The following is a 17,047-nucleotide window of genomic DNA, read 5'->3' on the forward strand; positions in this document are numbered from 1 at the left end:
CATATAAACCTGGGCCCTCACACCTCCACGGGGGTCAAATTTCCACAGCAGACCCGTGCAGCCAGTTCGGTCGGAGATCCCCGGAGACCCACGCCGCAAAGCCCCACGCCGCGGAGCCCCACGCCCCGGAGATCCCTGCCCGTCCAGCCCCCCTGACTCAGCAGGACCACCATGTGAAGCTCCGGGCTCCTGGCCGTGTCAGAGGATTCTGTACCCGGGTGCTGGAGGCTTCGTAGCGGCCGCGGAGACCCGCTGGGGCCCCGCAGACCCAGAGGAGCCCCGCAGAGCCAGAGGAGCCCCGCAGACCCAGAGGAGCCCCGCAGACCCAGAGGAGCCCCGCAGACCCAGAGGAGCCCCACAGACAACGTTTCACATCCGGTTCAGCATGAATCTGATCGGCGGCTACCAACATCACCACCACCTGATGCACGAGCCCTTCCCGTTCGTCCAGAGGTGCCACCAGGATGGCCCCTACTTCCAGAGCTGGGTGGTGAACCACGGCGAGGCCCCGGACTTCCAGATCCAGGCGCCCTACCAGGCCGCGGAGCTGGGCGCGCCCGGAGCGACGCACGACGGCCGGCTGGAGGGGCTCCAGTCCGGGATGGGCAAGAGGAGAGCGTCGGGGCCGAAGAAGGAGCGCCGCAGGACGGAGAGCATCAACACGGCTTTCGCCGAGCTGAGGGAGTGTATCCCCAACGTCCCCGCGGACACCAAGCTGTCCAAGATCAAGACTTTGCGCCTCGCGACCAGCTACATCGCCTACCTGATGGACGTCTTGGCCAAAGACTCCGGGGAGGCGGAGGGCTTCAAGGCCGAGATCAAGAAGTTTGAAAACCGGGACCTGAAGCGGAAACGGGAGCTGGTGAGTCCTGAAGAACCCAGAATGTTGCTTTTCTCCTGACTGGAGGCAGAAAAAAACACAAACATTTGTTTTTATGTTCAGAGAGAAAATATGCAACAAATTACTGATGAGTGATAAAAACACGCCACGAGCCTGAAAAGCCTCATTTATCTCACAAGATCTGGCAACATATTAATGTCGCTTTGCTCCAAGGGTCATTTTAGCATTTAATAACATTTCTGTGCAATTAATACACACTCACTGTTCAGTCGGAACACACACACACACACACACACACACACACACACACACACACACACGGTCTGATTGCTCATACAGTCATCTATAAAAACATGAACTTGTTAAATTGTAAAAGTAAAATTAGTTCTTAGTTAAATTATACTTTAAAGGTGGAGTATGTAAGATTTTTAATATTTTCAAAATAAATGAACTAATAAAATAACTAAAATCATAATTAGATAGTTTTTTAAAACATGTAGGTTCCAGTCTGTCCATATTTGATGCGTTATTAAATTACAAGTTTAATTAATGACAAATGACGAAAAAGTACTTTTTTTTCTTTCTTTTTTTTTTTTTTTACTGGTAGGCAAACATTTAAGAAGGGTCTTTGTCATTAACACTACATAAGACCTAAAGTTTAAATAATTACACATATTATTGAAATTAGTTGCTGATAATAACAGATTCCATAATATACAAATTATTTTATAAATGCATCAACACTACGGCAATATTTTACTTTATTTGACTTTTTTTTTTATTTTGTTTTACTTTATTTATTTTACTTTTTATTTTGTTTGATTTAACTTTTTTTTACTTTACTTTTTGTTTCATTTTATTTACTTTTAATTTGTTTTACTTTACTTTTTGTTTTATTTTATGTACTTTTATTTTGTTTTACTTAGTTTTTTATTTTGTTTTACTTTACTTTTTGTTTTATTTTATTTACTTTTTATTTTGTTTTATTTAGCTTTTTTATTTTGTTTTTACTTTACTTTTTGTTTAATTTTATATATTTTTATTTTGTTTTACTTTACTTTTTGTTTAATTTTATTTATTTTTATTTTGTTTTACTTTACTTTTTGTTTAATTTTATTTATTTTCATTTTGTTTTACTTTACTTTTTCTTTAATTTTATTTATTTTTATTTTGTTTTACTTTACTTTTTGTTTAATTTCATTTACTTTTTATTTTGTTTTACTTAACTTTTTTATTCATTTTTTACCTTACTTTTTGTTTCATTTTACTTTTAATTTTGTTTTTTGTTTTTTTTTTAACTTCAATTTCTGTTTTGTTTTACTTTAGCTTTTTTTTTTTTTTTTTTTTTTTTAGGTTAAATTTGTGCAATTTATTTTTGTTCCACCAACAGCAGAATTACATGTCAGGCCGGAAGCTCAAACTGATGATGATGATGATGATGATGATGATGACGATCCTAATGGTGATGAAGATGATGATGAGGCTTTCTGTCTCGTGCTCTGCCTCCTCCACAGACCGACGGCCTGCAGGAGTCTCTGGGAGCGGAGAGGAAGGTGAAGGGCCGGACCGGATGGCCGCAGCAGGTCTGGGCTCTGGAGCTCAACCAGTGACTTCCTCTTCATCCTCCTCTTCCTCCTCCTCTTCCTCCTCCTCCTTCCCAGTAGATCTTCTCGAGGGTTCTGGATTAAGTATTTGGAAGCAGGAAACACCAGAGACAACCTGAGGCCGTAAAGGCCGCTGTGCGCGCGCGGCGCGGTGTTTTCTCCTGCAGCACACACACATCTGTTTCCATAGAAACCGTGATTTTCCGGCCTTACCTGCAGGCGCGTGGCAGTGAGGAGGGAAACCTCACGCGGATGTTTGTGGCAGGTGAGGTGAGCTTCTTGGTTCCATCCAGCAGCGGCGCCACGCGCAGCCAGTCGGTTTCATTCCCGTCCTTTCGGTGGGACTTTGCTGCCATGGCAACATGCCGCTCCGCTCATTATGGGATGTTTTTCTGAGAGTTCTGCTTTAAACACGCAGAGTTCAGACTGACCAGGAGGCATCTGGATGTCCTGACTCTACCTCATCCCGCGCGACACAACATGCGGGGATCTGCGGGAAAATGGATCGAAGGGCAACTTCCGGGAAGAAATCCTTATTTTAGGACGTTTTTGGCTTTTAATGTTAAATTTCTATTTTCTTATTTTCCACAGCTGGTGGTGTGTGTTTGTGTGTGACGTAATGATTGATCACATGTAAAATAAAAACGCTGAAAATCATCTGAAAATAAATTCAGCAATAAAACAAAACACGAAGCAGAAGAATTTTAATTTCCTTTTACAGAAAACAGCTGACATTTTAATATCCATGTTATTCAAGGAAAATTATGTATTATGTGTCTGTATAAACACACATAAATAATAATAATAATAATAATAATAATAATAATAATAATAATAATAATAAATAAATAAATATATATATATATATATATATATCTTCTCTGCCTTTCGTCCAGTGGTTGCTGGGATGGACTCCAGCATCCTTGGATTAAGCGGGATGATGAATAAAATGAAATGTAATGAAAAATACTTTATTAATCCCCAAAGGGAAATTTAATTTGATGAATGAATGAATGATATAAATTAGGCTTGATACCTAATTTTTCATGTTAATCACATTTTATTGCGTAACAATATTCGAACCAACAAGCATTTTTATTGAAATGGATTTTAGAGAATAACTGAATTAAATAACAGATATTGTAAACTCAGGCTCTGTTAGTGTCTGTACACATATTTAATTTCATTTCAATGCAAAACAGTAGAAAAAATAGAAAACCTTCCTGAACCGAACGGAACAGATCTAAGATGAAAATGTCATAATTTACAGATTAATTTGACAGTTTTTACATGTTTTCATCTCCTCATTATGAAACGTGAACATAAGCCAGTGGTGGAGTCCAGGGTGCGCGCGGCAACATGGAGGAAAGCAGCCTGTGATGCTGCTGTCACAGCTCCAGACGTCACCTGGACGTGTAGCTACGTCACGCAGCGCGTCACGCAGCAGGTAGCAGGTTACGTAGCCTCGCTGCTGCTCACGGAGAAAACATGTTATTTTATCTTACTGAACACAAGTGTTCAATATGACCAGAAAGTCGCGAAAGTCTGGGATTAATGGCTTCATGTTTGTTCACGCGCTTTGAGAGTTTACTGACTTTTTTATGCACACACACACACACACACACATTACTTACATATATATATATATATATATATATATATATATATATATATATATATATATATATATATATATATATATATATATATATATATATATATATATATACATACATATACATATATACATTACACACACACATGTATATATATATATATATTTATAAATTGAGATATAAATCTCAATATATAGATATAAATAAATATATATATATATATATTTATAAATATATATATATATATATATGTATATATATATATATATATATGTATATATATATATATATATATATTTATATATATATATATATATATATATATATATATATATATATATATATATATATATATGTATATATATATATATATATGTATATATATATATATATATATATATTTATATATATATATATATATATATATATATATATATATATATATATATATATATATATATATAAATTGAGATATAAATCTCAATATATAGATATAAATATATATATATATATTTATAAATATATATATATATATATATATATATATATATATATATATATATATATATATCTATATATTGAGATTTATATCTCAATATATAGATATATATATATTTATTTATAAATTGAGAATATTGAAAGTCTGAATATATTATGTGAAAGTCATGACGTCATCAAGGCTGAAGATGTCAGTCTGAGTGAAACGGTGTAACTGGGGAGGCTGTGGGTCCCAGTACGAACCAGTCCGGCCTGCTGGTTTGCAGAAAAGCTGATGTCCAGTCTGAGCAACAGCATCCACCACCACCGATTACTTCCGGTTTGCAAAATAAAGCATCTCTTCCTGCCTGATCTTCCAGCTATAAGATGCCATTTTATCCAAGTTATATGAATTTACAAAGACTTAAAGAAAACACATTTATGTCCTGAGTAGCCGAACACGTCTTCCTGTACTTCAGCTAGTACTTACACTGATTTTCCACTACTTTTTCATTTTGCAGTATTTTAATGCTGAAGTTCCTCGCAGAAAGCAATATAAAAACTATAAAGTGCAGTAAAAGCAGTTTCTTCAATAAGTAGCTCACAAAACAAGTTACTTATGTACTACGTATTTTACTATGATGTACTCTTGCTGAGTACTACACCAGTAGTTCACTGTCAGTCATTTCCTGACCGCAGTAAAACCATTTTCAGCCGACTTTAAAGTGAAATAAAACTCATTTCTTTCTAATACCGCAGTACAGCGCTGTACTACTTGCATGATAATATGAAGTACTTTTACTGCGTAGCTCTCCACTTTTCCAGTTTCTTCATGGTAAAGTCCCACATGGATACCAAGCATACATTTTAAATAAAATGTATTTCTAGTTCTGTTGGACTTTATGCTTCTTAAACTACTTGAACTTTCCTCCATTTCTGCTACATAATATCCCGACAGCTTGTCATGTCCATCGTTTACATGTAGAACTGACATGATGAGTTCATTCCACCCTGTGAATCCTTAAAATGAAGTATCAGTAAACATGTTTAGTGGATCTTCAGCGTTTATTTGTGGGTTCTTCAGTGAGATGGATGTGTGAAAGATGTTCTGATGGTCTACAGTGGTCGGACTGGGCCGACGCTGACCCCTGCTGGTCGCTGACTGATACTGAACAAACAACAATATTTACAAACAAGTGCTTCAAAACAAACACGAGACCATCTGTTTACAAAGCAAAGAGACTTTTTCTGTCTGTACATTTATTAATAATAGCAGTGATGCAGCCGTACTTAAATATGCTTTTTACTTTTCATACAACGGTAATGAGCCTACTGTCTCTGTTAATAAGATGGACGTCCTCTACGAGACACTAAGTCTACGAGCAAATCCCAAAGTTACGACGGACTGGAAAAACATCCAACAGAAAGGGTTCAAATGTGACCGAGATGCAGGCAGTTGCTGCCGGAGGACACCAGCTGCAACATCTGGAGTCCCACCAAACATCTGGCTCCTTCCTGCTGGGGGAAGACGGTGATGGACCTGCTGGACGTCTCCGCGCTGCCGGCGGCTTCTTCACACGTTCTGACGACCTGCTGCAGGAGACTTCGTCCACGGCAGGGAGGCAGACGGGAGGGAGGCAGACGGGAGGGAGGCAGACGGCAGGGAGGCAGACGGGAGGGAGGCAGACGGGAGGGAGGCAGACGGCAGGGAGGCAGACGGGAGGGAGGCAGACGGCAGGGAGGCAGACGGGAGGGAGGCAGACGGGAGGGAGGCAGACGGGAGGGAGGCAGACGGGAGGGAGGCAGACGGGAGGGAGGCAGACGGGAGGGTTTCTCAGAGCTGCAGATTTAAGGCATGAATGAAATGAAAGAAGCTGCTGACACAGTGTGTGTGTGTGTGTGTGTGTGTGTGTGTGTGAGAGAGAGAGAGACAATGGGCGAGGCTGGCGTTGCTACGGCGACGCGGCAGCAAAAACAAACGACATGTTTTATGGATCATCTGAAGCTGAACTCAGAAGGAATCCTTCCAGTTCTGCTCCCAGTTTGGCACCAGTATGCTCCCAGTCCACCCAGCGGGGACGCCCGCCGTGACCAGCAGGTCTGAAGGCAGATGTCCAGAACGTTCCATCCGGCTGCGGACAGAGCCGTGTTTGGACATCCTCAGCAGTCCAGATGCTGGAAGAGGAAAGTTTGGGAGCTGGGACGGCGATGCGGGACTTCCAGTGGGCTCCTCCGCCTCTGCTGGTTTCATGTCCTCAGAGGACAGTAGAGGTCCGTGTTCTGGTCCGACAGGGAGGGGGGGTGGGGGTGGGGGGTGGAGACGGCGCTGCTGTCGGCCATGTCTAGGTTGGGTGTAGATGCCAGGTGTTGCAGTGGAGGACTTTAGTCCAGCGGCTTTCCTGTGTCTCCTTTCTGGTCCAAGCGGCTCTTGCTGCTCTTCACCATGTAGATGAAGTAGGTGAGAGTCTCCTTCTCGTTCACCGTGATGTTCCTGAAGTGACGACTCACCGTCTGAGAGACACAAACAAAGCCGTCAGTCTGACACGTTTTCACCTGCAGACGCCAGAACCGGTCCAGCCTCAGCTCGGGTCCTCTTCAGCAGAACTCGGACCACAAGTCGTTTTACTCTGGTTCTGCTTCCACTGCTCTGGGAAACCTGCATGTAGAAGCTGGAGCCTGTTAGTCAGCGTGGAGACGTCACGTTTCCATGGAGACGTCACGTTTCCATGCAGGGGGGCTGTGAGCGTCATGGTGGATGATTAACATAGAGCGAACTGAGCTTTCTGTAGCTAAGAGCTAACCAAGCTAACCCGGAGATAACAGGAGCTAACCAGCTAACGGAGGTAAGTGGGCTAAAGCTAAGTCACGTTGTTAACCGGCTAAAAACTGCGGTTCTACGTTTCTCTGACTTGAAGCGGGAGATCGGGTACCTGTCAATCAAAAGGACACGCCGACCTATTAAACCTAAAATGGATTTTTGTACCAGGCTGTAAACGTGTTTATTTCTGCTGTAAACGTGTTTATTTCCGCTGTAAACGTGTTTATTCCCGCTGTAAACGTGTTTATTCCCGCTGTAAACGTGTTTATTCCCGCTGTAAACGTGTTTATTGCCGCTGTAAACGTTTATTCCCGCTGTAAACGTGTTTATTCCCGCTGTAAACGTGTTTATTGCCGCTGTAAACGTGTTTATTGCCGCTGTAAACGTTTATTGCCGCTGTAAACGTGTTTATTCCCGCTGTAAACGTGTTTGTTGCCGCTGTAAACGTGTTTGTTGCCGCTGTAAACGTGTTTGTTGCCGCTGTAAACGTGTTTATTCCCGCTGTAAACGTGTTTATTTCTACTGTAAACGTGTTTATTTCTGCTGTAAACGTGTTTATTTCTGCTGTGAACGTGTTTATTTCTGCTGTGAACGTGTTTATTCCCGCTGTGAACGTGTTTATTCCCGCTGTGAACGTGTTTATTCCCGCTGTGAACGTGTTTATTCCCGCTGTGAACGTGTTTATTTCCGCTGTGAACGTGTTTATTTCTGCTGTGAACGTGTTTATTCCCGCTGTGAACGTGTTTATTCCCGCTGTGAACGTGTTTATTCCCGCTGTGAACGTGTTTATTCCCGCTGTGAACGTGTTTATTCCCGCTGTGAACGTGTTTATTCCCGCTGTGAACGTGTTTATTCCCGCTGTGAACGTGTTTATTTCTGCTGTGAACGTGTTTATTTCTACTGTAAACGTGTTTATTTCTGCTGTAAACGTGTTTATTTCTGCTGTAAACGTGTTTATTTCTGCTGTAAACATGTTTATTTCTGCTGTAAACATGTTTATTCCCACTGTGAACATGTTTATTTCTGCTGTAAACGTGTTTATTCCCACTGTGAACATGTTTATTTCTACTGTAAACATGTTTATTTCTGCTGTAAACATGTTTATTCCCACTGTGAACATGTTTATTTCTACTGTAAACATGTTTATTTCTGCTGTAAACGTGTTTATTCCCACTGTGAACATGTTTATTTCTACTGTAAACATGTTTATTTCTGCTGTAAACGTGTTTATTCCCGCTGTGAACGTGTTTATTTCTACTGTAAACGTGTTTATTTCTACTGTAAACGTGTTTATTTCTACTGTAAACGTGTTTATTTCTGCTGTAAACGTGTTTATTTCTGCTGTAAACGTGTTTATTTCTGCTGTAAACATGTTTATTTCTGCTGTAAACATGTTTATTCCCACTGTGAACATGTTTATTTCTACTGTAAACATGTTTATTTCTGCTGTAAACGTGTTTATTCCCACTGTGAACATGTTTATTTCTACTGTAAACATGTTTATTTCTGCTGTAAACATGTTTATTCCCACTGTGAACATGTTTATTTCTACTGTAAACATGTTTATTTCTGCTGTAAACGTGTTTATTCCCACTGTGAACATGTTTATTTCTACTGTAAACATGTTTATTTCTGCTGTAAACATGTTTATTTCTGCTGTAAACATGTTTATTTCTGCTGTAAACGTGTTTATTCCCGCTGTGAACATGTTTATTTCTACTGTAAACATGTTTATTTCTACTGTAAACATGTTTATTTCTACTGTAAACATGTTTATTTCTGCTGTAAACATGTTTATTCCTGCTGTAAACATGTTTATTCCCACTGTAAACGTGTTTATTCCTGCTGTGAAGTTGGTCTTTTTAACATGGGAGTCTATGGGGATTTTGCAGCCCCTAGTGGATGAAGGGGGAACTGCAGGTTTATGCACATGCGCAGGATGGATGTTCAGAACGTCGTTCTGTGAATGTGGAAACATCCGGTGGGCAGCCGGTCACATGGTTACCTCTGCCAGCTGAGCCTTGTTGAGTCCAGGTCGGGTCTGCAGCTTGTAATGTCGCTTGTAGCGCCGCAGTGTGTTCACCTGCAGCTGGAACAGATCCACCTGGAACAGGAAGACAGGTGATGGTGAGGAAGTCATACTGGTTTCAGACACAGCTGCTGCTGGTGGAGGCGGAGCCCAGGGAGGATCCAGCATCTACAGGTTTCTATGACGACCACCAAGCAGCAACCAGCCAGCAGGTCGTCTGCTAGGAAACGTTCCAGCGCACCAGTCCTCCCAGATCCCAGACCCTAGACCCCAGATCGTAGACCCAGACCCCGGACCCTAGACCCCAGACCCCGGATCCCAGACCCCTGTCCCAGACCCCAAATCCCAGACCCCGGATCCCAGACCCCGGATCCCAGACCCCGGATCCCAGACCCCGGATCCCAGACCCCTGTCCCAGACCCCGGATCCCAGACCCCGGATCCCAGACCCCGGATCCCAGACCATGGAGAAAATGAAACATCCAAGAAGATAATAAAGTAGGGCTGGGCGATAAATTGATCATAGTGACGTCAGCGCTGGTTTCCACAGAACTGCATCAACATGGCAGCTCGCAAAGAAGAGCTTGTTTCCAGAAAAGGCAGTTTTCTCAGTTATTTGGAACCGGTACAGTTTTGCGATCTCGGATTTGGAGCAACAATCGTCACGTTGTGAAATCTGTCTAAAAGCAGTTCCTACCAAAGGCAGAGTGGGAGAAATCGTGCAGTCTTCGACATGCTCAAAACACCAACAGCATACAAAACCCACCAAGAGACAATCCACCGTGTTCCCTATAAGACTGGGGCCTGATGGAAAGCCATCACAGATGCGGTCGCGTTGTATATTGCCAAAGACACGTATTTATACAGTGGAAAAGCTTTATCAACCTGCTAAAACCATTAGACCCCAAGTACGCGCTACCTAGCCGGAAATATTTAGCAGAAGGTGCCTTGCCTCACCTGTATAATTGCACATGTGAAAGGATCACAAGAGAGCTGGATGGTGTGCGTTTTTATTCTGCCACAACAGATCTGTGGTCTAGCTGAACAACGGAGCCATACACGAGTTTAACGGTTGATGATCACTGGGCTCTAAGAAGTGTCTGCTTGCAAACAGCCTACTTTCCAAATAATCAGGCAATCACTGAAGGTTTAAAAGATGCTCTGAGCTCCTGGAACCTGAAGAACAACTCGTCTGCATGACAACACAGCGGCACAAACATTGTCAAAGCTCTGGAAGACGTCCAAATCTGGCCAAATCTTCAGTGCTTTGGACATAAACTACACAACGCCATAGGTAGGAGTCTAATCTGTGTGTACTATAATGTTTCATATGCAACCTACGTATGAAATGTCATACGGCTACATGAGTAAAATGCTGTAATCTGATTGAAGAAAGGATGTTTTGACATATTGATCGCCGTGTTTAACTCACAGTAAAACTGATGATTTTGTGTTTTCGTTGTTCTACAGAGAACGGCGTGAAGGACCCACGGACTGAACGTGCCGCTGGGGTCTGTAAAAAGGCTGGAGCTGCACTTTCCTATAGTTGGAAAGAAGAGGAGAGATGAATGAAGTACAGGCGGAGCTTGATCTACCCCTCATCAGCTAATAACAGAGTCGCCGACCAGATGGGGTTCACGGCAAAAGATGAGAGCCAGATTTCAGGAACAGGAAAAAGCTGTAGCTCGTGTTCTGGGTTCAGACAAGAAAAGCTGGCGACCGTGTGAAGGATGAACCTTTGGACATGGCATCCCTGATGGAGTCCAGGTTCCGGGTACAATAATCCAGGCAGGGTTGAACACATCAAACACATCTCACTGAACTGATGTCTCTGCCTGCTGAAACAAGCGCACCCCAACTGCTTCCTGGTCCAGTGGTGCACAGAGAAAAACACACTCCACCCAATTAGAAGATGACTTTGGCTGCCTTCTTCAAAAACAGTGTGCCAATGGCATCTCCTCACCAATCAGAGGCTGTGAAAATAGAGCTGGCAGCCTACCTGTTGACACCTCAGGCAGACCCAGAAACTGATCCACCTTAATGGTGGAAGCGCCATGAAGCGAACTTTCCATGGTTCACTAACTGGGCCATCTGCAACAAGTGCCCCATTGAACCCACAAACTTACTCACTGCGCCACTAGTACTTAGTTGCACCTTGGAAAAAGGGTTGATTTTTTTCCCCAATTGGGACGGGAACGCCTTTTTTCCACTTCCAGCTGGATTACAAAGACAAGTGCGAGGTTAAACTAAACTCCAGTGAAGATTTGAAAGACTTTGTTCAATGTGAATTTTTTTTTTTTTAATGTGTTTAAGATTTATCAAAGTGTTGAAATGTTGCAGGAAGTATTGTTGGAACAAATCCTTCATATTTAACTGGGACATTTGCAAATAAATTCCTTTGCTCCTTGAAGTGTACAGCTGAGACCAACAGTTCACACTGAGCAGTCTGCAGAACTGCACGCCGTCACACAAGCAGCAGCCGACAAACGACAACGAAGCTGCATGTTAAATGCTGCATTTGAACCCGTGCCTTGTATGTGTACCTGTGCAAAAAATGGACCAATCGCTGAGCTGAATTCTGTTTTGTCCAATCACAGGAGAGGATTTTATTATGTGGCAAAAATGTGAATAAGTCAAAAGTTTACATGTTAGAAAGACCAAAAGTCGTAGCACATATCTCCTGAATGAGCTGAACAGTTTGATATCTAAATGGTTGAAGTGAGGCAGAAGGTGTAGGAGGAGCAGCGTGCCAAACATTTAGCAGGAAAGACACTGGGGACGGGAACTTGATGGACCGGACACTGCAAACTGGTGCAGAGCTCCAAAACCCTGTTGAAGCAGTTTTCAGCTCATTAAGCAAAAACTGACCAATCGCAGAGCTGAATTTCTGCAACGTCCAACACACAGTGGGTTTGAAAGACTTTCATCCAATCACAAGGCTGAATTAATTTTTGCAAAATGTTAAATATCTCAAAAACTACAAAGATTTGAAAGCACAAGTCGTAGCACACGTCTCCTGAAGGGGCTGCAGGGTTTAAGATGTGAATGATTGAAGTGACCTGAACAGCGTAGGAGGAGAAGCATGCCAAAGCTTGGCGGAATAATAAAGAACCAGATCTCTGTGAATGCCCAATGGAATGCCAATGTTCTGATTTATTTCATAGTCCTAGCGTATATTAATTTGATTTTGGCTTTGTGGGCTTTCTGAAAAGGTCATGATGAACTTAAGAACTTAAGCTTAGTTCCACAGTGTCTGCTTATTCTTATTATAGCAACGTGTAGAGATCTGACATGTCTGCATTCAGACATCTGGGATCTGATTAGTTAAGAGATGTAGCGGAGGCTTGAAGCAGAAACCTGCCCATATGGCGCCCAAACGGCGGCATTAAGCCCAATGTTTCCTCCTCTCACCTCGGGGACCTCCACTTCATGATCCGGAGACTCTCCTCCGTCGTCGCTGGTCTTCCTCTTCCTCTTGTTGCGGACACTCTGGATGAAGTTCTTGTGGAAGTCGCAGATGTAGAGATGCCTCACCTGTACAGGTAACAGGACACACGTTACACACAGCTTTGTTCAACACCGTCCGTCTGAACGCAGGAAGCCAGATAAACCCGCAGAGTCCGAAGAGAAGACGGGAAGTGGACGAGACGTTTTGAAACATGGCGTTATGTGACTGATCACACGTGTTCTGCAGGACTGTGGCCCAGAAGAAATCCCTTGCTGGCAAACCGAGCAGCGAGCATCAATCCTACAACAGAAACTGGACCTGGTGGATCAGAGACCCAAACGTTGTGGCCTAGTCAAAGAACCTGATACGTCGCTTCAGCATCTGATTCAGGAGTTCATGTTTTCATCCAAGGCTGCTAAACATATAAACTAAATAAATAAATAAACTGAGCAACTAAATAAACAATAAACTGATCAAATAAACTAAATAAATAAACTGAATAAATAAGATGAGCAAATAAACTAAATAAATAAACTGAGCAAATAAATTAACTGAACTAAATAAATAAACTAAATAAACTGATCAAATAAATAAACTAAATAAACTGAGCAAATAAATAAACTAAATTAATTGAATAAACTAAATAAATAAACTGAGCAAATCAATAAACTAAATAAATAAACTGAGCAAATAAATAGACTAAATTAACTGAATAAATAAACTAAATAAATAAATAAAAATGAGCAAACAAACTTCTTTCCGCAGCAAGGCTTTGATAGTTTTGACCTAAACATTGATGGCAGATGTGGAAAGAGATCCAACCAGAGAAGCCGGGTCGGCCTGAGGACAGCTGTCTGCTGGCTTCAACAGGACAAACCCTGTAAACCATCATTTCCAGTTGTTTAACTGGGAGCTGGGTCTGATCGGACTGGAAACTCCTTGTGTCCGCTTTCAGTTAAAGTTTCAACAACAGCCACCATGTCACGAGGTGCACCGCTAAGCTAGCAGGTGTTAGCCTGGCTTGCAGCTAGCGCTAAGCTAGCAGGTTAACATGGAAAATCACCGCGAAGCAAATGCCGCGTTAGCCTGGGATCAGTTAGCTTTTGTAGATCTACTGATGCTAACTGGCGCTAACTGGCTAACTGATGCTAACTCAGCTGACAGCTGACTTTCAGTAAACATTCCACAGCCATCCAGCAGAAACAGCGCTAACTTGCTAACTTACAGTCTTGGTCACCTGCTAACTTAGTCTTGCTAACCTGCCATGCTAAACTGCTAACTTACTGTCTTGCTAACCTGTAACTTCCCGTCTTGCTAACCTGCTAACTTACAGTCTTGCTAACCTGTTAACTTACAGTCTTGCTAACCTGTTAACTTACAGTCTAACCTGTTAACTTTCAGTCTTGCAAATTTGCTAACTTAACATCTTGCTAACCTGCTATGCTAACCTGCTAACTTACCATCTTGCTAACCTGCTAACTTACAGTCTTGCTAACCTGCTACCTTACAGTCTTGCTAACCTGCTACGCTAACCAGCTAACTTACAGCCTTGCTAAACCGCTACGCTAACCAGCTAACTTACAGCCTTGCTAAACCGCTATGCTAATCTGCTAACTTACAGTCTTGCTAACCTGCTAACTTACAGTCTTGCTAACCTACTAGCTTACAGTCTTGCTACCGTGCTATGCTAACCTGCTAGCTTACAGTCTTGCTACCGTGTTATGCTAACCCGCTATCTTACAGTCTTGCTAACCTGCCATGCTAACCTGCTAACTTCCCGTCTTGCTAACCTGCTAACTTCCCGTCTTGCTAACCTGTAACTTCCCGTCTTGCTAACCTGCTAACTTACCGTCTTGCTAACCTGCTAACTTACCGTCTTGCTAACCTGCTAGCTTACAGTCTTGCTACCGTGCTATGCTAACCCGCTAACTTACAGTCTTGCTAACCTGCTAACTTACCGTCTGGCTAACCTGCTAGCTTACCGTCTTATCGATGTCCAGCTTGAGCTTCTTCTGGGAAATGCTCTTCTGGATCCTCTTGCTGAAGGAGGCGTTTCCAGCCGGCCGGCCGCAGCGCTCTCCGTCCTCTATCAGGCAGCAGCTCTGACCGTAGAACGGCGGGGCGGCGGGTCCATCATGACTGTCTTCCTCCGTGCTGAATCCATTCATGATGCCCAGCTGGGACGAGCTTTGGTCGGACAACTGGTTTAGGAGACAGGCTGGATGAGGACAGGACCTGTAAATTTATTCAGTTTATTTACAGGACAAACCCTGTAAACCTGTAGCCTCAGCTAGCCTGTTAGCTGAATAAGGCTAGTTCCTGTCCGTGTGTTCTGGGTTAGCTACTAGTTAAAAGCAAAATGTTTCCCAGTGGAAGCCATCGTCATCTTTCAGACCCACAGAGAGCAGACAAGATCAGATCCACGGAAAGCAGACAGGATCAGACCCACGGAGAGCGGACAGGATCAGACCCACGGAGAGCGGACAGGATCAGACCCACGGAGAGCGGATCCAACTGATCTGCTAACCGGCCAGCTAGGTGCCGAGCGGCTGCCGCTGCTGCTGGGATTCCTTCCGTCACTTTGTGCCAGAAACCTCCACCGACTGGCCTTTCAGCGGCATCAACCTCTACCGATTCTGTGCAAACGGCGACCAGGGCCCGCACCGTTTGGCTACAGGTTCAGAAAATCCCGCAACAACCCGCACATCTCTTTGAGCACAGTACAATGGAACACGCTCCATCTGGGTGGCGGAAGTTCCCGTACTGGATGCTGATTGGCCAAGTTCTCCTTAATGGCGGACTCAAAGTAAGAAACTTACAAATCTATTGGCTACGCGAAACGTCAATCATTAAATGGTCTCTTCCTACATTCAGCGTCACATGTTTTTTACGATCATATAAAGATGGAGTTGTATGGAGTGGAGTGGGTTTTATTTACACTGTGTGTGTGTGTGTGTGTGTGTGTGTGTGTGTGTGTGTGTGTGTGTGTGTGTGTGAAATGTCACGTAATAATACTCCACAATGTACAAACGGTTTGGTTTTCTAAACGATAATTTCCGCGTTACTTTAATACTCGGACAGCTGTGAAATCCACACAAAGTCCCACAAACTGCAGTGTAAGAGGAGCCCCCAGGAAACACGTCTGATACAGAAACAGCCCTCAGAATGACTTGTTTCCAACCCTGAAGTCTTCCACACTGTGAAGAAGCTTGTGTAGGTCAGCTGGACTGTTTTTGTTCCTTGAGTCCCAATATAACCAGTCAGGTTCAGGTTTTACATGAAGCGTAGTCACGCGGTAGTTCCCCGTGTGACCGCGTGGGGGAGACAAAGCTCACATGTTGAATCTACAACAGGAAGGAAAAAACTCCCCTTTAACAGGAAGGAAACCTGCAGAACCTGGATCAGGGAGGGCAGCCACTTGCCTCGACTGGTTGGGGTGGAGAGGACAGGAAAGACAGATCAACATGTACAACTGCACTTATTCAAGAAGACCTGCGGAAAAAAGGAGAAATAAGTTTGTTATGTTTTGATTAAAACATAAAAAATTAGACGTGGATCTCTGCTTAAGCCGTTTATTGAACTCTCGAAAAATCCCTACTTCCAGACTACCCGTTGCAGCCTTTTTTCTAACACCTTAAAATATGTAGGCTTTACACATGACAGCCCCCTAGCGGTCTAGCTCTACTAATGCTAAATACTTTTAATCAACACATCCCCTTTGCTTTAGATGTTAGCTTTACAACACCAACACTAGGCATTACATATTGCTAACTATATAGTTACACATATCCAGTATATAATAGTGTTCTTTTTAACCAACCAACATAAACATATGAACATGCATAAGTGTATTCTCTTTTACAGTACAACCACATAGTTTTTTTTTTTTTCTTAGCCTCCAAACACAGTCAAAGATTCAGTCTATCAGGTGGTTTGACAGTGCGTCCAGATCTTCTGAGCACAGGCAGTTGTTCCTTATGCACAACACTGTCCTTTTCAGGTGAGCACAGTTGAGGTGTTTTGTTATCACTGACCTGACACTGTCCATCTTGCGATCTCATTGTCTCTAGTGTCCGCAATAAACTTCTCCGGTTTCTTCTCAGTATCAGTCCATCTTCAGTTTTCACATTGTAGGATCTTGGGCTGACTTCTTCCAAAACAGTTGCTTTCTTTGCCCAGATGTTTGCATCTTCCACTCTGACTGTATCATTGGGT

At 42.7% G+C, this 17,047-nt stretch overlaps 2 protein-coding genes across 2 annotated transcripts; one reads left to right on the plus strand and one right to left on the minus strand.

The window, feature by feature from the left end:
• Window positions 1-385: 385 nt before the first annotated feature.
• Window positions 386-2,451, plus strand: LOC306761013 (heart- and neural crest derivatives-expressed protein 1-like; the record flags this gene model as incomplete). Its single annotated transcript, XM_079247086.1, has 2 exons — window positions 386-862; window positions 2,356-2,451. 2 exons carry the CDS (start codon window positions 386-388, stop codon window positions 2,449-2,451), a joined length of 573 nt encoding a protein of 190 aa, XP_079103212.1.
• Window positions 2,452-5,615: 3,164 nt separating this feature from the next.
• Window positions 5,616-15,553, minus strand: sap30l (sap30-like). The gene is made up of 4 exons (XM_079247308.1): window positions 14,815-15,553; window positions 12,796-12,918; window positions 9,362-9,460; window positions 5,616-7,049 (listed from the first exon to the last, which is right to left on the minus strand). The coding sequence occupies exons 1-4, from the start codon at window positions 14,998-15,000 to the stop codon at window positions 6,921-6,923; spliced, it is 537 nt and encodes a 178-aa protein (XP_079103434.1). The 5' UTR covers window positions 15,001-15,553; the 3' UTR covers window positions 5,616-6,920.
• Window positions 15,554-17,047: the final 1,494 nt, after the last annotated feature.

The sequence above is a fragment of the Telmatherina bonti genome (assembly GCF_933228915.1).
Source record: "Telmatherina bonti genome assembly, chromosome: 10".
In the NCBI taxonomy this organism is placed as follows: domain Eukaryota; kingdom Metazoa; phylum Chordata; class Actinopteri; order Atheriniformes; family Telmatherinidae; genus Telmatherina; species Telmatherina bonti.